This window comes from Oxyura jamaicensis, chromosome 24, assembly GCF_011077185.1.
Source record: "Oxyura jamaicensis isolate SHBP4307 breed ruddy duck chromosome 24, BPBGC_Ojam_1.0, whole genome shotgun sequence".
Taxonomy (NCBI): Eukaryota; Metazoa; Chordata; class Aves; order Anseriformes; family Anatidae; genus Oxyura; species Oxyura jamaicensis.
In genome coordinates this window covers 1,800,217-1,822,686 of record NC_048916.1, presented here as the reverse complement: position 1 = coordinate 1,822,686, position 22,470 = coordinate 1,800,217, and the positions used below count along the sequence as shown (strand labels likewise).

Below are 22,470 nucleotides of genomic sequence, written 5' to 3'. Positions count from 1 at the left end.
TTTTTTTTTTCCCATCATGGCTGTTCCTGCTGAACAAGCAGTGGGTCTCCTAATTGACTTACTCTAACTTCCTGTCTGTTTAAAATCCTCCACTTTGTTCAGTGCTCGCAGGGCACAGTGTTCTGAGTCAAACAGGCTTAGGGTAAAGGGAAATTACATAAGAGGTTAGCACAGATCTGTCCAGTAGCAAAGCAGGTTTACATCTCAAGTGCTGTATTTCAGTTGTGATTTTTATTTGAATCAAATGCATTTGAACTCCTTTCTCCCCAAATCCTACAGCCCCACCGCATCCTGCAAGCTCTGAAGCGCTATGTTCGTGCTGAGAACAAGGACCGTCTGCACACCATCCGCCATTACCAGCATGTCCTGGCAGTTGACCCAGAAAAGGCTGCACAGATGAAATCTCAGGTATGAGAATGTTTCTATCAAGGGAGGCATTGTTAGCCAGCAGTGGCTGTCAGAGACTCTAGAAGGCATGCTTCAAGTCCTTGCACTAATTTGCTGGGTACTATAGCAACTTGACATACTTGTGTAGAGATCTCCCATTCTGTCTGCATATTGCCTATCACCAAATAGTCCATACCATTTGCCTTGGTACATGACTTGGTGTTAAAAATCTGAGGATTGAGATACTACCACGGAACATCTGGTTTTAGCCGTGGATTACTGCTGCTCACAGTAGCAATTCTAGGGATTAGAACTAGTTTGGTGTCACTTTTGTGTTGCCTTTTGTCAAGCATCCATGATTTTTTTTTGCTGGGGACTTGGTCATCTTTGAACAGCCTTTAATTTCTTTGAAGACCTTCTGTCTAAATGACCTTTTTAGGGCCTTCTGTCTTTCCTTTCTTTCAAGGCCTTCTGTCTAAATTTCATTAGCTCTGTTCTTCATGATGGCTGTGTTTTGGGTATGTGGGAATTCTCTTGTGCCTCTGTAGAGTTATTGCCTCGTTTCCATACATAACCCTTGCCAAGCAGTTTATCATGATTCCTAGCTCTATTCAAAGGTCTGTTTTGATGAGTTTATTTTGTCTTGTTGCATTACATTTTACTCCTGAATAGTCAATAAGTCACTTTCCTTCTTCTGGGGAGTGTATGTGAATATGCTTCTTCAAATGGGTGTCAAACCTGGCCAGTGTAATTGTAAGAATAGATGCAGATATTCTACAAAGCTTTTGGGTTATCTCCTGATACTTGTTTTTAAAACCCTGCTCTTAAAATGGTGAGAGATGTACTGAAATGTCCAACTAAGATACAAATTAAGAATGGTGTGTTAACATGGAAAGATCTGTTCAGGAGGGTATGTCCTTTAACAAGCTCAGAGAGAAGGAGAGAGAACTGAGTGCTCAGTTGTTACAGCTTTAGATATGTAATCTGCATTTTACCAGCCCCAGTTTGTGGCTGGTCCACTGCTTTGAAATGTCTGTTAATTCTTTAGTGTATGAAAGATCTGCAAGAGCCAAAAAGAATGGAGAGCTGCAAGGAGACAATGCAATTGAGCACACCCAGTGCTGCCAAATTGAAAGAAAAAATGCTTTATTACTACTCAGCTGTCTAAGCAATAGATAGAAATGCTGTGGTTTAAGAGTAGGACTGGGACTAGAGTCTGTTCATGTCATCTCTGGTGAGGTGTGGAGTAACGTTGCATTTACTGTCCAGAAGTAAACTTCACACATGGAGATGCCTGATCCCATGGGTTTCATGCTGACTCCAGGTGCTAGTGGTGTACCTTTCACTCTTGTCTCTCTGGTTTTCTGCCACTGATTCTTGCTTTCTGGTTGAGCTGCACACCCTCAGAAATAATGGTATAACTGCGATATTTACAAACTGATGTTTGGCTCATGATACAGAATATACAGTAGCATTTTCACAGACAGCTTAGCATATCAGATGCAGTCCACCCTGACCCTTTGTTCTAATGCTGCCAAAGCCCAAGGGGGGAGTGTGTGAACTGTATTCTTAAGCCAAAACCTAAACAGTCCTTAATTCATTCTGAAGGCTGCAGTGTCAACAAATCGACGTGCGAGGGATGTGGGTGGTACAGTTCAATTTCCATTCGCTTTACTTTTCAGATGCACTTTAAGCTCCTCAATCGATTCTTTTGATTGACAAGCTGCCACGTGTAAAATTAAATTGCTTTCATCCTTGCTCTTAAAGGTCAGGTACACGTCAGACTGTAAAACAGGTCCATTCAACTCCTTAGCTTTCTCTAACATTTGACTGTCTGTATTAATGTGTTTCTTGGTCTGCATGATCCCTGATTATGCAGCACCCTCTGCAGGTCAGGTTTGACTTCACCAATGAATTTAATATGCTAGGGAAAAGTGATCTGAGGTTGCATAAGGTTTGGATTTATGTCTCAAACGAAGGGAGAAAGCTGTTGCAAGTGGGGGGGTGTAACGGGTGTCAGACACATGCAGTGGCACGATGCAGAACAAAGGCACCTTTGTTCTGAAAACAGAGGGGATAAATAATATTGTCTGCTCCCTTTGCACGTATTTTTTCTTTAGTAATCAGGAATGGTAATCCATTTAATAAAGCACTTAACCTGTAGTTGCTGTATGCAATGGATTACGACCATATCTGGGATACGGAAAATACCAGCTTCAGTGCTTCCAGCAGAGAGCTGGTTACAGCAAGAGTCAGCTGAATCCTCTCTCTCTTCCCCAGCCTTTCCCAAAATACTAAAAGAGCCATGTACAAATAGCCAGTTCCAGTGAAGTATGAAGTGCTAGAAAGCATCAGTCAGAGTATTGAACTAGCTGGGCCAACAGAATGGTCTCATTCGGTTGTCTGTCATGGCAAACCCACCAGTAGTAGATTTGTTATTAAATAAGTGGAGTATCAGTACCAGTCAAGTGACTGGCAGCTTTTGCCCACTCCCAACACATTCTTGTACATTTGCAGGTGATGACACATCTCCATGTGATTGAGGAGCGGATGAATCAAAGCTTGTCTCTGCTCTACAAGGTGCCATATGTGGCTGAAGAAATCCAGGATGAGATTGGTGAGTGTCTGTGTGTGCCAGCCCCCGTGCCACAGTGTTAGACTAGGATCTCTTATGTCAAGTGAAGTAGATTGCAAAAAGATTGCTAGCACTCTTGAGGGTACCCTTAGCAATAAGCACTTGGGTCTAGGTGTAGGTACTTCAGGGCAGATATTCTCTGGGTTTTGCAATGCAGCAAGTGAGAATAGCTTCTGCGAAGAACTTTCATTATCTGCGTAAGAAAAGTCAGCAGCAGTTGGAAACAACAGTTGGAATTGCAAAGCTCTCTTTCAAAGGCAGATGAAAAAAGATCCGTAAAAATACGATGCTTTCCTGTTTTATAGGATTTTAATCCCTTCTTGCCAAAACCTCTAGCCACATAAAACCTCTGGGCGCATATTAGCATGTTTTTCTAGCCAGCGCCTTTACTGAGGATTCCAGATGAGACTTGAAAACACAAAAGATAAGATAACCTGGCAGCCCAGAACAGTGTTCCTATTGCAGCCCTGCATCAGCTAGGTTCAAACCATCTGTGCTTCTTTCTGTTCTTGCCAGGCTTCATGCAGTCCGTGTAAGATTTCCTCTTATTCTTTTTAGATGAGCTGCTTCAGGAGCAACGTGCAGACATGGATCAGTTCACATCCTCCATTTCTGAATCCCAGGTGGATGTCAGAGTGAGCTCTGAGGAGAGTGAAGAAATTCCCCTGGAGGGCAAACCTTTCCGTCCGTTCCAGGTGAAAACCTTCCCAGCCTTGCCTGAAAATGAAGGTATGTAGAACTGGAAACTTGGGTTCACTTGCTTTTACAGAATGTAGGCACTTTTTCTGAGCTCAGCTCAGTGGCACAGGATGCTCCATTCCTTTGGGTCAGTTAAGAGCAAAGCAGTTGTCCCAGCAGTACTCCTCAGACTCCGTCCATTTGGCAGAGGCAGTGCTGCTTGTACTTTGCACTGAGCTGCTCTCTTGTTTCCCTGATTCTGCTCGTTGCAAGGCTGCTTGGTATCTTCCATTTTGCAGGGAGTATTAAATTTTTGCTTTGTGGCTTGATTCTGAAATTCCTTGTCAGTCCTTAACCAAAATGTTCTTATGTAAGCCTTTGTGCTGTGACCTGCTGAAGGGCCACAGGATTTTTTTTTTCTTTCAATATGTATCTACTATATTTTTTTTATCAGTGGGTGTTGACATCTGGCGTGTGCGTGTGTATTTATTTTAAAAATGCTTGAACAGAGTCCTGAGCTTAAAGGAAGCTGTGGACTAAAAGCTTTCCCAGGGACTGAGTCAGAAATCATGCGCAAGCCTTTTTTCCTTTCTCTCTTAATCTCCTTTCTCTGCTATTTTTGTTTTTGTTTTCCCTCCTGCTAGATCCTCAGCCGGATTTGTACCATCCAATGAAAAAAGGTTGGTTCTAAGCTGCTCCCTCACAGTGCTTTCTATCACTCTCCTACCTTCTCTGTGTGCTTGATAGCTTCATTTTAGTTCCATACTCACCTTTATTTTCATTTCCCTGCCCTCATTTAGATCAGTAACTTTCTATTTTATTTGTTTAGGCCTAGTGATAAAGAAATAAGCTAGTCTGAATATCCAACTGGTTCTGTGTGTTCCTCTCTGATGGGCTAGCAAGGTGCCTCAGAATACATAATTAGTTTATTTGCCCTCAAGAAATACGAGCTTAGCAGTCTGTCTGAAGCCATGCCGTATTTTTTGTCTCTTTATTTGTACTCGTGGTTAACAATTCTCAAAATAAACCTTGCATTGCTGGTGGTAAATAGTCCAGAGGCTATTCTGCACGCTGTGGAATCTGTACTTGCCACCTGACAACAGCACTAAACTAGGAATGAGAGTGCCCCCCCAGACATGGGGTGTATTTCCCAGCTACTTGTCCTCATAGGTATTATGGAGTACAGCTGCTCTGGGACAGGTAAAGTAGGAGATTCCTTTGTGTTTGTCTTCTCAGCATCCCCTTTTCAGAAGTAGCATCTCTCCGTACAAGCCAAGTTCTGTGTAATTATACATTTCTCCTTTAGCTCATTATTGATTCTGCAGTAACAGAGTGCCTGGCTAAAAAGGGTCCGACTGGGCTTTAGAATGGACATGGAAATATTGGTGGTAAATCCTTTGTCAGAGATAAAGCCTCAGGTACCGATGAGGCCCAGCTGATCTGCTAACAGATATAGTTCCCAGAGCAGAAATGGAAGGCTGACTGTCAGAACACTTTCTCAGAACAGTGGCGCGTGAGGTGAGCGTGGGGAGTCAACCAGTCATTTTCTTTCATCTGTCTTTGGTTCCAAATACGTTGTGCAGAATTTCAAAACAGAGTAAAGGGTTTTGCTAATAACCATTTAATATGAGCAGAAATAACTTTGTAATGTGAAGGCCAGGCAGCTGAACTGTTTTCATTACAAGTAGTTTTTTACAAAGGTCACCTTCATCCCTCTTGTGGAGCAATTCACAGCTAAGGCAGTGTACTGCCTGCTCTGGGAAGAATTGTGACAGCCTTTCCTTTGATTCTTGGTTGATGACTGCTGTGTTGACTTAAAGGTGATAAGCATAAGCTGGTCGTCTCCCCATTTGGGTAAATAAAAGAGTTTCTGATGACTTGGGGACTAAGATTATATCCTGTGTATATCCTTCTTCCTCTTTTCATTGAATTTCACAAGGGCTGCTAGGGAGTTCTGTTTTGTGTGTGTGTGTGCAGTTTGTTTGGTTTTGTTGTTTGTGGTGTTTTTTTTTTTTTTTTTTTTTTTTTTCCCTGGGAAGTGTATAATCTAAACTGTGCCTTAGAGCTACGTAGAACTGGGTCTGTTATTTGGTACAGTGCTCTGTGACAAATAGCAAAGCTCAGTGCAGCAACTGAACTCCCAGCCCTGGAGACTGTTATGTTGGCTCCTGAGAATTGAATAAAGCAGCCATAGGCCAAAAGCTGGCACAGTAGTTCTCTTAAAAACCATTTCTGGTCTGTCCAGAAAATCCAAATCATTGACTTTCATAACAACTTGACCTGCTTCAACAGCCGTGGGAAGTCAGACGGGCAGCCTTGGCCGTGTTTGGAATCTGATTACTGTCTCCAAAGAACTATAGAGGAAAAAGGGATGCAGTAAAACCCTAGATGCTTCTTTTGAGAGGAGTTGGAGTGAAACATTAGTTTCCTTGGCATTTTTGCGCAGTAAGAAGCTTGTCACATTACAAACTTGCCATGGAGCCAACTATCCTTTCCTTTGCATCTCATTAAAGAACATGTGCCAATTTCAGCACGGGTTGACATAATGTGTTAGGCAACCTGCAAGCTCAGCAGTTTGTGGAGAGGTGTATGCAGTCAGTATTAAGTGCTGTATTGGTATTTCCCCCACCTCGTGCTCCTCCTTGGAAGAACCCATTGTGCAGGGTTGACATTTCACTGTCCTCCTGCTTTTGCTTTAGGAAGGCGTAGATGTTGTGAAGGACATTACATTGTCCATACTGATAATGGAAAACTTGCAGTCTCCTACCTTGTTATGTTAGGTCAGAGTATCTTGCATCAGGCTGTTATTGATCTGATCTTTCTATAAATGCTTGAGATCAAAACAGTTTATGCAGAGCAGCTGCCTTCTGTTAATTGATATTCTTCTCTTCAGCCTGTAGTAGGTTTAGCCTAGAAGTGGGTGAGTGATGTTCAGGTACAAAGGCTAGTGTAGTACTTTGCTCCTCCTTTGCCTTGGGATTTATTGTTTCTGGGCTTGTGCCAGCTACGGGACAGAAGCTCATTACAGAGCTGTGCTGGCTGACCTTGAAATTCTCATTCCCGAGGCGCTTGCTGATATACTTGATTTCAGAAGAATGGGTGATGCTGACCGTGCAGTTGAAAGTCTTCCCTGTGTGCTGGTTGTCAGCAGAGGGGAGATGTGCCCTTCCGTCGTGGGGTCATGCTGAGGTGGTGGTGACCCTGGCTGACACTTGCAGAAAGGAATTGCACGCTCACAATTTGTGTTACATGTTGCCTTGGACATTCTAACAGCAGTACTTAACAGTATGGTATTTCTGGATTTACACTTCAGCCTGTTTTGGTGAGTCCTGTCTGCTTCTCTCATTGCCACCTCATTTCCCTTCATTAACAGAACCTCCCCAATCACTTGTCACTGTAGCATAGCTTATGAGCTCCCCTTCTGACACAACAGCATGAAGACAGCTTAATAATCAGCGGTCCATGCAGTTAAACGCACTAGCCATGGCAGCTCTACAAAGAGTAGGTAATCCTTCCTAAATGTCACTGAGGGCTGACTAATGGTCCCTGCCTTGCTCTTTTGGTGCAGGTTCTGGCATGACAGAGTTGGATGGGCTGATTGGCGCTGAAGAAAAAGTGATTAACAGCAAGAACAAAGTGGATGAAAATGTGGTGAGCCCTCCACCTTTATTTTGTAAAGCAAAGCCTGCCGTGGACACTAATTAATAGCAGTGGCTTATTTCCATGTCTCCTTCCTGCTAGCAGAATGTCAGTGTATTCATTATCCATATGGTGTGGGGGAGTCAGTTTTCTGACTATTGTAGGCTCTTAATACTGATTAGCATCAGAAGGGTGGGAGGGTGAGGGAAGGAGAGAGATCTGGATCTTTGGCAGTCTGAGCTGGAGAAGTGTCCGATTTAGTAATTGCTTTCCCAAGCAGAGACCCTTTGATACACCTTTATTTAGCTAGGTAGCTTTCTGTCTGAGTACACTGAATGCTGGTGCATTCCATCTGCCTTCCCACATATTCTTCCTAGCAAGGTACGTCTCACCTTATTGTACAGGTACATGACCCAGTAGGCATTAGCTTTATCTGCAGTATAAAAAATTCACTAGGTCATAGTAGCCCCATAGTCTTGCCCCAGCTACCTGGCTTTAAAAAATACATGAAATTGTCTTTTCAGAGCCTACATTCAGAATTGTTCTATAGCCGTAAGTTAGATCTTACATGACAAAAATGCTGTGTCCAAGGCAGGGACATGGGTTTTTAATTTGGGTCTTAGTTTGAGGTAGTCTAGGCTTCCAAATCGTTGCAGTCAGTAGCTCAGTTGGCTCTAAAAGTTGGAGAAGATCCCACGCTTTGGAGAGCAGGGGAAAAATGGTAGGTGGTTCTGAGCTCTTGCTAGTATTCATTAAAGGTCTCTTGTCTGGTTTCATACTCCTTCTCCCACCTGTTTCTTACAGCTCCTTTCATAAAATGCTTTTTGTGACTGTTTTCAGGTAATTGATGAAACCCTCGATGTGAAGGAAATGATTTTCAATGCAGAGCGTGTTGGTGGGCTGGTGGACGAGCCGGTATGTATATGGCTACTGTGTCTGGTGATCAGTGACTTCCTGAAACTGGATTTTGGTTCTTGCATATTGCTGAGTTCCAGGGGTTCAATGTGTTGACTCTGCTCTGGCAAGTCATGCAGAGCATAATGCAGGATGGCATTTCTGCATAAAGATAACAGTAAAAACATTAGATGCTAACTTGACTCTTTTGTTGCAAAAGTGCTTTGTGGGGTATGAAAGCAGTGTGAGTCAGTGCTTGTCCAGAAATGCCTAAATGGGGAAACGATTTTGTGTTCATTGTCCTTTTGACAGAGAGGGATGAAATATTTACATTGCCAAGTATAATCGGTCGTGCCTTGATGCCACAGATGGCTGAAGACCTTATTGGTGGCCTCCTTTCAGGTCTGCATTTAGCAGGGCAACTCCCACATCACTCCTCCTCTACCTGCTCCATTGTTTTCTTCCTTCCAGGATAATGACAACTCGCTTCGTGATGACTTCAGTTTCAGCAGCAGTGCCCTTATTGGGCTGTTGGTGATTGCTGTTGCCATAGCTACTGTTATAGTCATCAGCTTGGTGATGCTGAGGAAGAGGCAGTATGGGACCATCAGCCATGGAATTGTGGAGGTGAGAAACCACTCCTGCTCCATCACCGAGTATGAAAATAGTCAGCATTGAATCACATGTTGTGTGTAGGGGGCGAAGATGGCAGTAGCTGCCAAGACATCAACTGTTCTGCTCCTAGCTAGATGGGACTTAACTCTGTTGAGGCTGACATCTTCATCGCTTATTTATTAGCATGCAGGTACCACTTGTCAGTGTGCCATGCTGGGACCTGTCACTTCACAGTTGTATTTGCTTATCACAAGGAATTCAATTAGGCTTCCCTGTCTGGCTTGGGATAGGATTTAACAGTAAATGAGCTTTTCAGGCGATATCTTTAGCAGGGGAGTCAGTCAGTCAATCTATAGTAATTTGTCCTCCCAACTAATACAGCAACTATTAAGAGCGTGATAAGCTGAACACTGAGAAGCAGTTTTTTCTTAATCCTTCAGCTCCCAGTATGCACACTGCTAATGGCAACTTAATGGAGTCTGAAGCAAGGTGTTCTTCCCCTTTGATCAAGTGATGAGGGAAATTATAATGACCTCTCTAATGAGAGAAATGGGTCCCAAATTTGTAATGTTAACTAACTTATTAGAGATCTGGGGAGAACATCTCCAAAGGAGCAAATGCAGGCAGTAGGAATTAACACCTGACCAAGGGATTCGGTTAAGCACATTATTTTTGTGGTTTATCTTTTATTCTGTTTACCACTCGGCACGGTATTTATCCAGCATTTGTCTATTAGCTCTCCTTAATACGAAGTGAGGTCTGCGAGTACCTCCTTTGAGCAGTAACCGTCTGGTCTTTCTAAAGGTTGACCCAATGCTTACCCCAGAAGAGCGGCATCTGAGCAAGATGCAAAACCATGGCTACGAGAATCCCACTTACAAATACCTGGAGCAGATGCAGATATAAAAGAGATGAAGATACAACAGCCCTGACCAGAAAAGGAACAGGGCGGAGGGCCAAAGTGGTCCAGCGTTTTGGATCAACTACTGACCAACAGTTGCTTCAAGAGGACTTCATCTTACATTCAGAACTCCTGGATCATTAAGACTATAATTACTACTGTAGAGTTGCAATTTCCATTCTTTTAAATGGGTGAAGAAATGATAATATAACAATATGATATATAAATCTCCTTAAATGGGAAAAATGGATCTATTGCAGATATTTGACTGAGATGTAGTTTTCTTTTTTTTTTAAATAATCTGAAAAATACCAGTTCCGTTGTACTGTTGTCTGATACAAGCTCTATATATATAAAATGGGAAATGTTGATTTTTATTTCTGATAGACCACCTGTATATTGAAGGTCATTTGTACCAGCCCACCTTGTAAAAAGGAGACAGTTGTGGCTCTTCAGTCATTCTGGCTTTTATATATAAAGCAGTATTCTTTATTTCTTTTTTCTTTTTTTTTTTTTTAAGTGAATTTTGCTGGGAGTTGCAAAGAGATTAATTTAGGAATAGGAACTATGACAGCATAAGCAAGGAAGCAATTTGGAATGGTAACTAACAAAAATCCTTATAATGAGAAAAAAAAAAAAAGAAAAAAAAAAGAAAAACCCATCCTCATACGCCAGTGGTGTGCACCCTGCTGCTTAGCAGTTAGGGCTCTAGGAATCAAGACTCCCTGGAGGCAAGGAGTTAAAAGGCTTCTAGCATCTCTGTTTATAGTTATTCTAGTGGAATGTTAGAACATGGTTTGTGCATACTGGGGTCTGCACATTCCCCTTTCAGATTCAATTCTGCTCTAGAGTTGGAAGTTCCTGGTATTGAATTTAAATCCTCCGTTCTTGAACCAGTTTCCTTCAGTACTCACCTGGCATTAACAGCCCCCTCTTGCTACTACTTTCTAATTTTCCCCAGCTCTCCTGCCTCACCAACATGGTAAGTAGTTAAAGAGACGCAATGTTTTGAGCCTTTGCATCTCTTCCAGTGATGTTGGGCCATAGGCACAGCTTTAGGTCTTAGCCCAGAAATGACAAATCACTGCACCTTGGGAGCTGATGAACGTGGAGTTCACTTTAACTGGGGAGAGAAGAGGGATAAGTTGAGAAAGGGATACTGCCTGCTTTAAGGGAAATTGGATGCATAGGCCCTGAGAAGAACAAAATGGGTATCGTTCCACTCACCATCATGTCTTTGTAATGCTTGTATAGTTGGTGTTAATGCTCACGGCTTTTTTAAATCTGGAGGTTCTGGTAACCTGTGGTGTATTTTTTCTATTTTTCCTGTGACTTTACTTTCTTTTCCCTTCCATGTCTCTTCCCACTATGCACAGATTTACCTGCAAACTCCTTAGTGTGGTCTGTGGGGAATGTACAAAGTTTAAACACATCAATAAACACTTTAACTTCCAGATGGTTTCTTTTCTTTATTCATGGACTCACTTAGTTTCCCTCTCCTCCCACCGTGCCCTTGCCGAACCTGTGGGGACGTTTCCCCACCTCTTTCCCCACCTCTTTCCCCACCTCTCCTTCACCTCCCATCTTTGAAGAATGTGCTGATACTGAGATTGTCTATTTTGCCCTGCCCAAAGTTGTTTGTGGTACTTCCAGATCCTGCTCACCTTCGTGGAGGGAAGGAGGCATGATACTAAACCAGTGCCGAGGACTCCTGAATAGCATTATATCCTCACACTGCAGCTGTTAGACACCGGAGTGCAGGTCAGTTAGAGCTGTGGCTGCTGTTTGTAATCTGACTATTTGCAGGAGATGTTGTGAAGTGGTGATAAAATACCAGAACTGCTCCCTGGATGAAGGCAGCCACCGGCACAGCTTCTCAGGGGAAGCCGAGCCAAAGTGCTCTGCGAGAACAAGCTGTTGTTGCTCCTCGGCCATCCCCTTGCCCTTCCTAGTTGGCTGTAGGAACAGCTCCAAGTTGGAAGCAGGGGTGCTGCAGGAGGTCTTTGAATTCACAGGTTAAGAGGGCATTCAAGGAGCCAGATCTCAAATGGTTAAACAATTGAATTGAACTCTTCCTGTTGTTGATGGCCAGATCTGAAATGCTTTGAAGATGTAAGAGCCAATGGCAATAATTTGCTAACTGTAATTAGCACTTACTGTATCACTTTTAATGTCTCTTTTAGGAAGGAAACTTGAGTGTTTGGCTCAGCTTTTTATTCCAGAACACCTAAAACTAACAGCCTGTAAAGCTCACAGCTGTCCATGCCTCTGTCTGTCATTTCTGTTCTATTTTCCTTCTTTGAAGTGTGACCTTGAGCACAAATTTCTCCTCTCTTGCATCTCACTGAGATGTCCGAAGAGTCATTGCCATTTGAGCACTGGTTTTGGAAGCCAGGAGACATATTTGATCTTCCTTTGCATTGACCTGAGCAGTTCCCACTAGGTCTGAATGAAGACGGGAAGAGGAGGTAGGAAGAAACATGAAGCTTTGAATGGGAAACGTTTGTGTCCTGTTTCTCCTTAAACGTGGGCTTCTTGGTTCCACTGGAACCTCCATGTTCTGGCTAAATTATTCAGACTGCAGGAAAGAACAGATGCTGTCCTAGAAAATGCCGTCTGTTGGCTTGTCACAACTACTTGGGGAAGAGTTTTGATTTTTAACTGTAAATTTCATTTAAATGATGCTGGAGCAAATCTCAAATCCAAAGCTGTTTCTTGGGCTGCACCCACAGGTGGGATGACCTGAAAAAGAAACAAATTATAGAGGCTGTGGATTGAATTCCAGAATTGAATTTGGGCATTATATTTTTCCTTCAATAAATTCTATTAGACCTACAAAATAAATACATCAGGCCTGAATCAAAGTCTATTAGTTCCATGCTTTGGTGCACACTGCTGAGTGCTCCGGATCGATTCTTTATGATGGATTTTGACTGCAGCTTCTGAAAAGTAAAATGTTTAAACATGCTTGCTAGATCTGTGCTAAAGGAGAAGAAATGCTAAGAAGATGGGTGCGAAAACATCTCCCAGTTGATACTGGTATCAGCCATGCAAATGAAGGGCAGATACTGGCCTTCATTTGGGAAGTGTCAAAACTTTCATCATGGTAAGACACTTAAAATTACATGCTCCAGAGCACTGTGGAACAGTTTATTGATAAAAGACAGCCTTGCAGAGTGTTTCAGAAAGTTGCATGTCAGATGAAAGCTGTGATTTGAAAACCTTTCAAGAGGAGCTGTGTGGTCCTCCCTTTCCAAGTGCGTTGGCAGCATGAAGGATTAAGGTGGAACCGTATCCTCTTGAATTTATTCTGCTTCTCCCTAACACAAATGGCAGACCTGGGCACGCCAACACGTGGTGAGTGGTGTAAGCAGGTGTAGGTAGCTTGGTGAAATGGGTAGCAGATTCCCTCGGGTGCCCACAGCCTTTCAAATCCCAGACCTTTATGGGGCACAGAGATGATTCCTGACTTGGAAGCGTGCTTGCTGCCCCCCCTGGCTGTGTGTGTTTCTGGGAGAGTTGAGCAATGCAGTTTGCCTTGGCCATCTTGCTTGGAGCACCTTGTGTTTGTGTTTTGCTGGCAATGACATGGTTAAGTAAAAAGGGTTTTTGCTGTACAGGGTTGTGTCTTTGGAACTGGGAACATGGAGCAGAGGAAGAAGCACTGGATCAGTTTGTCTCTTTATTGTAAATCTGTTCATTAATAATTGCTTTTCTGAGGGTGTGCAGCGGGGTAATGTACACGGGAACCACTGTGCACGATGGTAGGTGGATGTAATGTGGGCAGATTGATTTTACCAGCCTCACTTGTTTTTAATGTGGAAAGCAGTCCTTACCGAGATGCACACGGAGCATGTTTTCCGTTCTTCAGCCCCGGTCAGCCAAAGAGATTGAAGGTGTTTTTGAGGAGAGATGCCCAAGGTACATGGTGATGCGGTGCCTTCCCCTGTGCTGCTTCATCAAGAAGAAACATTAACCTGGAGCACATAAAGCCTCCGCATCCCCTCTTTACAGCTGTGATGGTTTAGCACTGAGCAGTGCTGTTCCTGGGAGCAAGCTGTAGATCTCAAGGTTAGCACGGTGCTTAAAGTTGGTGTCAGCAGGCAGGGAACTCTTTGTGTCTGGGCTTCTCCAGAGCAGTCGTAACTCATTATTTGGCATCAGTACTCTACTGAGATGGCAGAGGCTTTTATATGTGCACGGCGAGGGTCAAACATTGAAAGCAGATGAGCTGGGAGAAAGCCCATTTTTATAGGACATAATAACACGTAGCTGGCAAGCAGAGTAATAAAGAGTAAGACAGAGAAATTGAGGGCAAGTGGAGCTTAATGCTGAAGTTAGGTATTTTGGAAAGTGTGAAAATAGTTAAGCCTTTGAGAAATGGTTGGCTGCTGGAGATGAGCATTGATCTCGGAGCTGTATGCAGGATGGCAACCAGGCAGAGTGGTAATCGTGACCTGACGGCCCCCTGCCCCGCTCTATCAACATTGCACTGGCTCTGCAGCGATTTCTCAGCTGCCACAAAAAGCCACCCGTGCTCTCAGGCCTCAAGCCCCCGTGGGACCACGTGCAAATCACCTGGCTGCGAACCTTGGCAACAGCACGGGATGGAAGCCCCGGGGAGCTGTAAGGCAGCAGGCTTGAAAGCCGTTTCTCCAGCACATGAAGTTAGGACATCCTTAACCCGTGCAGTGCCTGGGATGTCTCCGCTCAAACTCCCCTGGTGATCCCAGCTGTGGAGTGGGCACCAGCAGCATTGCTGCTGATGTGGTGGGGAGGCCCTGCTGAGTGCAGCAAACAGCAGAGACGAGGCATTACTGTACGTACCTGTGATTCGATCCTGCAGGAAGGAGCAGGTTAAAAATAACACTTGCTGTATTTACCAGTGACCCGTGGGGGGGCTGTGCTTTGCTGCAGGAGTACTTAACCTCTGGCCTGTGGGCTATCTGTGCAGTCTGCCAGGACAATTTAATTCCGACGGTTTTGTTTCGAGCAGCTCTTCTTTCCTGAGAGCAAGCTGGGAGCAGGCGGGGGACTGAATGAGGCGCTCATTAAATAGCATCAACCAGCCTCTGGATGGCATCTGGGAGGTTCTCTGAGAGGCTGCCTTGCCTGTTGCCAGCACCACGCTGAGCAAACCCAGTGCTCAGCTGTGTTGGATTGAGGGTGATGGGAAAGGCTGGTGTCTAAGGTGAGCGGTCCCATCTCCAAAAAGGTTGCTGTGATGCATGGCAGTGGGAGGGGGTAAAGACTCTGCGGCAGCAGAGTTAAGAGCTGAGAAGATAACTGAACATGGTCCAGGAAGCTTAATATCCTCTTCCAAAACTGCTAGTTGTACCAGGAACAGCTTGGGGATGTTCCTGTTTTCCAGACTCTTGTGCTTCCCTGTCCTCCCTCCCTTGGCTTTGTGGGGCTGCGAGTGTTGTGGAAAAGTACAAGACTTAGCCTATTTGTTTGCCATGCCTTAGCTTTTCCCAGATGGTCCTTTTGTTCTTGATCTGAGACCAGAAGGGGCAGGGGCAGCCGGTTTTACCTGTGAATTTTCTCTGTAGCATCCTCCAAGTCCCCATTGTCTCCACGGCAACAGAAGCCGGTCCAAATCCTCCCTCCTGTGCCTGGGCTCCCGGCCACCCCGCAGGCAGCTCAGCCCCGGGATCTCACCGTGCTCTGCTTTTCTCACCATACCCTGATTTTCTCACAGTGCCCTGCTTTATCCAGGAGCGAGGATTCCCCAGGAAGGTGCCCTCAGCCCTTCAGCCTCCTCACCTGCCCCCTGTGAGCATCAGGGAGCACTTGTGTCCTCCAGCTGGGGACAGCATCAACATGCAAAAGCCTTGCAGGCCTCCTCTAAGCCCCTGCCTGCACAATTGTGGCTTTTCCCTGCCCACCTGCCTAGCAGTAAGTGGAGGCTTTGCTCTGCTTTGAAACCACTGCTCACGTGGGCTGTGCCTCGCTGCTCCTTCCAGGAGGCCGTGCTCTGGGGGAGCAGAAGGATGCAATTTCTGCCTGTACCACCAAGGCTGCCCCTGGTGCACAGCCTGCTTGCTTCCAAGACTGCAGCATGCCATGGGCTTTGCCAGGAGCTCCGGGTTTTCTTCCATCTGAGGAAGAAGAGGCCACGTTTCCTGCAAGAAATTAAGTTAATCACAAAACAAAAAGGTATTTTACTTCACCTGTCAGCTGTGGTGATTGCAGGGATCTGCACATGGCTGTAGAGCTGAGAGGCGTCTCTGGTGCTGTGGCCTTGAGACCCTTGGCACAAATCGCTGAGCCCGAGATGGTGCCAGCTAGTGCCACTGCCTGCTGGGATGGTGTCCACGCGAGCTAGCCTGTGCTTGGCGGTGCCTGCTTCAGCACTGCCACGTGATAGCAAACCCTGCTTTTAGCAGGGCCTCTTCACCTGCTCTCCCCTCTGGGCTGAGGAATTTTTGGGGAGGTGATGGCAGGAAGGAGCCTGGGTGCCCTTCGGTAGGTATTTGCTCGTGGGCTGGCTGGAAACACAGTCCCCTTGTACTGGGAGACACAAGTAGGAGCTTAAATTGTTTTGAAATTCCCTCCCTTGTATATTATGGCTCTAACATTAAAGATGCTGAGGGGTGCCTGGTTGTTCTGCTCATACTGGCCTGTGAGGACAGGGTAGATCGGATTGGCATTAGGGTTGCATCCAAGCCACTATCCAGCCCCCTCCTGCAGAGGAGGATTCCCTGAAGGGGTCTGGCTAGTCAGGGAAGCCCAAAACCCAGTTGAATGATCTGTGAGATGGTGCCAGGGTGGATTTATATATATATATATATGCTTCAGAGCAAGGGCCTTCAGAGAAAGGAGTGTAAAGATTTTCTGAGCAGAGGGAGGCAGGGATCAGGGCCTACAGGCCGAGTGGGCCTGGGGGCTGGCTTCTTCCTCTGGAGCCATGTTCGGTGCCCCCAGGCTGTGTCTGTGAACAGCGAGCAGTCCTGCAAGCAGAAGCAGAGCCAATCTGGTTATAAAGAGGCATTATAATTCAGGCTTTTTTGTTGCTGGGCGGCTTGGACAACAGCTGTGTTAGGCGGATTTGGGCCTGAGGTTTACACAGCGCAGCCTGGCACGAGAACAGAGCGAAGCCGAATCTCCCCAGGCTGGCACTGTGTCAGCCAGCACAAGGTGAGCAACAATCGGTTCCTCCAGCACGGTGCCTTGGCAGGGAATAATCCTGCAGCTGGTGCAGGCTCATGGACAAATGTAGGTTGGAGGGGACGTCTGGAGGGCATCTTGCAGGCGGTTGCGGAAAGGGATGGCTCTGGAGTCAGACTGGGAGCTGAGGGGGTTGAGTATAACGCTGCCTGTTCCTGCAGCTGCTCCTTACCCCATCTGTGGGTTTGGGGGCACAAAAAATTTTAGCTGCATTATTATGGTGGGTCAGTAGAGTCTGAAGGAGAATTCCCTTCCCATATTAAGTGAAACCTTTTTCTTCTTCTGGGCAGATGCACTTATTAGTGTGCATCCTAGGGATGTCATCCTTGTGGTGCTAGACCTGACTTGTGTGTCATTTGGGGAAGCTGAGTTGAGTGAAGGGTCCCGGCTGTCAATTCTTGATAGGTGTTCTCTCTAATCAGATTTGCAGGCCACAAGACTTGGTCTTGCCCTGGGAAGAAGCGATTGTGGACGTGAGCTTTCAGCAGGTGCTGAGGTCTAGAGGGTGCAGATGTTCCTTGCTCAGCTTCTTTGGGGAACAGCTCATTGCAACGCAAGTATTTCAGTGCTGGAAAGCTGTGGGCAAGGCAAGGGTCCAGCTGTTTTCTGCCAGGATGCCTTTATGATGGGGGCAAATCAGTGGGTTTTTGCTTCTGGGCTGAATTTTGCAACTAATACTTGCTGCTCCTGTGGAACTGAGCATCAGCTCCAGCCTGTGGTGCTTCTCCAGAGTGGTACCGCAGCTGTGGGGTCATGCAGCCAAGCTGCAGCTGTGCCATTTATAATCCCTTGTGAAAAGATGGTGTCCACCTCCTCATAATTCTGGGAGGTTTTTCTTACTGCTGTCTGCTTGTTTTGAAGGGTGAGGATCAAGAACATCAGGGCCCTGCGAACGTGTTACTGCTCTGAGTGGTGAGGCATTCTTCATTTTTCAAGGTGATGTGCCAAGAACTGTAGGCCAGAGAAGAAACTGAAAGGCCCTTATGTTTTACTTACAAGCCTGTTTGCTTAAGTTTCTTTGTAAAAATAACACTTGAATTTCTCGTGAACCAAAAATATTAGTGGCATTAAGTCTTCCTCAGAAATCACTTTTCTGTCCAGCACAGCAATAGTGCTGTGCTGGACACAATCAGGTATCATTAAGTATCATGAGGTATCATTAATCATTAGCTCTTGGTTTAGATGTTTTGAACAGTGCAATTTTTCTTTAGAAATTGGCTCACTTTGAAGAGATGTTCAGTATCCTTTTACAGCTCTATATAGCTAATACAACAAGAGGGACAGGACTGAGCCTGTCCAGCAAAGCTCTACATCTGTCTTCTCTTTTAAATGTTTATTCTTTTGTGCTGAAGTTTCAATTTCTGCTCACACAGAAGGGATTTCACTTTTTTTACTATGTATGCATAATGATGTTTTCTTGTGTAAAAAAGCTATTATACAGATGGTGGGTGTTCTTTGTTTTGTATAATTTTTTACTGTGTATATCCAAGTAAAAATGCTTAACTTTATAATTTTATTTTGCAGGGAAGCTTTTTTTTTTCTTTAAATGTAAAAACTTTAGGAGAGGGGGCTCTGATTTTTTTTTTTTTTAATTTATTTTATAAGGCTCCAGCCTGATGTTTCTCATTACTCATCTCGTTAGTTTTTTGGTTTTGTTTTGGCTATGGCAACAAGTTCTGCAGGGTTCCTAATGCCAATAGAAGAAGGGTTCAACCAAAATGTTTTTATTTTAAGTAATAAATCTATTTTGATGGATAGGCTTGTGTTTTACTTGAATAGAGTTAGAGTAGGGGACATGAGCTGGACAGAGTTATTTATGCCATTCTTGTGAGTTGTCATTTATTCTGAAGCTTTTACAAGCACCTTGTAGGTAGCAGGTACATCACAGCACCAAGAGAAGTCAAGCAGCACACGGAATAAAACTTACAACACAATAAAAGCTTGCCATTGAAACACAAACAGGCACAGTTGTCACCTCGCTCACTCTTCATCATCCCTGTGGAGCTAACAAAGCGGCTTTACAGCCATGTTTACATGTCCTTTTGCTGTCTGTTAGACAGGACAGTTTCCATCATTGCATTTAAGCCTAGTCCAACAGCTCAAGTGCTCAGATGACAACAGCAACACTACAGATGATAGAAAGTGAAGCTCCAATCACCAGTTTCATGATTTAAAATACTAAGTCATTGCTAATTGTAGATACATGCATATATACCTCAATTTTTTTCAATTTTCTTCTTCATCAGACCCTCTTGGAAAGGCAAGGTAGGTGCATGATTAGGCTGACTCTTCTCAGCTTGCATCTCCCAAAGACTTCTGTAACAAATAAATCAGATGCAATGTTAACTAACAGCTCAACAGGAGCATAGAAACAAGCAAGCAAATCCTTATTTAAACACAAACTTTTTTACTAACCATTTGATAATTTGGTAATTTGATCTAAGATAATTATTTTGCATTTAAAGACAGCCTAAACAACTTTTATTTTAACAAAATTTCTATTCTTAAATGCAAGGAGTTTACAAGGTGACACTTCTGGGGTCTTGAGTTGTAGTTAAAACCCAGACAGCTCTTGAAAGCCATTTCCCTGAGCCATGTCACAGCTTCTCCAGGTCCGTCCTTCCTGCCAAATTCAGGATCTAGGTTTTGTTTTGTCTTTATCTCATTGTAAACAGTCTCCCCCGAAGATGAAAAGGAGCTGTACCATACCCAGCATATGCCGCTAGCCCACAGGAAGAAAATGCAAGGAACAAAGATATATTTTTTTTTTTTCACGCTCCTATCTCAGTTATGGTCCTCACCAGGTGATGGAGCTGTTGAAGTGACACAGGGACCTGGTGTGGTGCACTGATGGCAGTGGCACATAATAAGCTGTCAGACCAGCAAAAAAGATGCATTACAAATACAGTATTAAAATATATCTGTTACCAGACAGATTCACAAGTAAAACCATCACCCTCAGCCAAGAGAAGTGATGGAATTCACCCGGGAAAGAAAGCTAGGACAGGAGTAAGAGGCAACTGCTGTTCTTTCTTCATGACCAGTTCTGGTGAATAGCTAACAAAAGTGACTGCAGTGCCCCAGATGGGGGTGTGCTACTGGCTCAAGCTGCGTCACCAGTCAGTGCTGGCAGCTCTTTACTTGAGCTATCTGTTACACGCTTATGTCCCCACCACAACATGGCACACATGGGTTTTCCTACCTGGCACACATTGAAAACATTTGGTGAATTATAGTCTTGTAGTGGCATTAAGCATTTAGAGAAAGCTTTCATGGAATTCATACCCATCCACTTACACCTTGGCACATGCAATAGACCACAGGTATCCAGAGCAAGAGCTGCAGCCATGAACGAACCTGCTGCCTCAGGTTTGCTGGACATAACGAGGACTAAAGGTTTACCAGACCAGAGCAGCAGGGCAGGGCCAGACTCCCTGGGGAGCGCCCGTGCCAACCCCACTCAGCCTTTGTTGTTCCTGGAGGAGCACCCTTCCTTCCCTCCCCACAGCTGACCTAGAAAAGAAAGGGAAGAGAAAACAAACAAAACCAGAACAAGCAGCAAGTTAGGATGTCAAGTTTCCCCTGATTTTTTTTTTTTCTTTTTTCTTTCCAGAAAAATTCATTTTGTTCCCTTTGATTTGGCAGTTGGAAGAGGACGGGTGTATCTCTTTCCCCCAACTTGCTTGGGCCAAAATCACCTGTCCTGCTTTTCCTTTCCACACACGGGAGACAAAAAACTATTTAAGCATGTTGAGGAAGAACATCTGAAGAAAGCAACTCCTGTTCTGCCTATGGCACTGCCTTGACTAACATTTCCTCTGCTTTCCAGTCCCTCCTGGTGCTTCAAGTCTGGCTATCACAGTGGAGGACTGTTTGCCTCAGAACTCCCTTAAAAAAATTAATAGCAATCTTTTGGCATTTTGCCAGTTCTAGTCTGTCCATTATGGTTAAAATCCCTGCCTTCAGAGAGCACTTATCAGCCGTGCTGCCTCTGAAACTAACGTGCCCAGCACGCTCCTTGCTCCTGGCACGTTGCACAGCCCAGCCTAAGCATCTATTTCACCTTTCCAGGTACCAGCGTGGATTTGCCCAGGAGCACTCAGGAAGCAGGCTTAGCTGGAAGCAGGACAGAACCAGCTATGTTCACCACGTTTTTATGGATTTATATCCCAGGTGGTTCTCAGACAAGCACCCAGCACAGATAGCTAGCCCAAGAGCAGAGTTATAACATCCTACCTGCATAAACCTCATCCTGTCCTGTAAAACAAAGAACTACGACCAGGCTTTAGCTTAAAATCCAGACTGGAATGGGTTTTTGAGTTTGATTTTAAATATCACCACTCTATCCAAAGTTTTGGGCTCACCTAAAGTTGCCCGCATGCTTCTACTCTACTCCTCAGAAGGCAGCTGCTCTCACCTGAAGTAATACACGTTACTTCTTGCTTGTTTGCAGAGCAGCCGTAAAGCTACAGTGCTGCTGTTTGATACTGAAGGATGCCCTATGAACACAGCGATTTATTTTGTGAAACACACCAGCACACGCCGTTTTTACTACATCCCCCACAAACTGCAGTTGTTCCTATCTATTTTCAAAAGCAGCACTGGAAAAACCACCTACCATAAATTCATATACCTGTCCGCATGTCAGGCAAGACATGAGTGATCCCAGCAGCCCCAGACAGGTTAAATTCCACAGACGATACTTCAAGGGGAAAATTGAACATTATTTCAATAAAGCCGCTCTAATGTAAGTGTCACTGAGACTCTCACACAGCATGATTTATGAGCATCGTGTTACACACATGCATTCAGCAAAGCGTTCGCTGGTCTTGAGTCTCATGACTTTTAGTACAAATACATTAACGATTAGTTTCTTTTCTCCATCATGTTGTGTAACAGCTGCTGAAACACAAAATTATGCAGCAGCAGAACAGCCAGAGCTTCACAATGAGACCAGCCTCCTGCACACCATCCGCACGCAGCCCCAGCAGCTGTGCCAAGAACCTGGCTCACTGCAGCGCTAAGTTCTTCAGCCTGAACGAGGGAAATGCTGAAACCCAAGTTTTAAGACCAAAGCAAAATGCAACAGCCCCACTAGAACTACAGGATGGCCCATTTAGCTGGGCAAGGTGCTCAGCCCGTGGTGGAAAGGGAGAGGTTGCGTCTAGCACAGCAGACTGGCCAGAACATCTCCATGCATGTGCTCAAAACCAGACCTTCCAAAGCCCAAGCCTTCAGGCATCCCACTCTCAAATCTGAAGCTGCACCAACAGGGGCAGCCTCCAAAATAACAGCCTTCCAGAAGGTCAACTGTGCGAGTAGTGCTAGCAAGTGAAATAAAATAAAATAAAAAAAGCGCATCTGCTCTGTTCAGGACTCAGGACTCCAGAAGCAACAGCAGTCTCACCTTGCTCTGCCCTGTTACAGCCTGAACCTCGCTGCTGGTACAGGGCTGTTTGCCTCCACCATTCTTCACCCAATGTCTGCACCATGTGTGAGCAAACACATCGGCACCAAGAACCCCAAAAATCTGTCTCAACAGAAAAAGCCA

General features: G+C 44.8%; 1 protein-coding gene across 5 annotated transcripts in view; it reads left to right on the top strand.

The window, feature by feature from the left end:
* Window positions 1–11,203, top strand: part of APLP2 (amyloid beta precursor like protein 2) — a 47,978-nt gene extending 36,775 nt beyond the window's left edge. For 2 of the 5 annotated variants that reach the window (XM_035345929.1, XM_035345930.1), the window contains 8 exons: window positions 280–408; window positions 2,905–3,004; window positions 3,581–3,751; window positions 4,345–4,380; window positions 7,269–7,351; window positions 8,180–8,254; window positions 8,705–8,860; window positions 9,653–11,203. In XM_035345929.1, the coding sequence (XP_035201820.1) occupies window positions 280–408; window positions 2,905–3,004; window positions 3,581–3,751; window positions 4,345–4,380; window positions 7,269–7,351; window positions 8,180–8,254; window positions 8,705–8,860; window positions 9,653–9,754 (852 nt within the window). In that variant the 3' untranslated portion in view covers window positions 9,755–11,203. The remainder of the gene's footprint in view (window positions 1–279; window positions 409–2,904; window positions 3,005–3,580; window positions 3,752–4,344; window positions 4,381–7,268; window positions 7,352–8,179; window positions 8,255–8,704; window positions 8,861–9,652) is intronic. The other 3 variants (XM_035345925.1, XM_035345927.1, XM_035345926.1) reach the window with 3 other exon arrangements.
* Window positions 11,204–22,470: the final 11,267 nt, after the last annotated feature.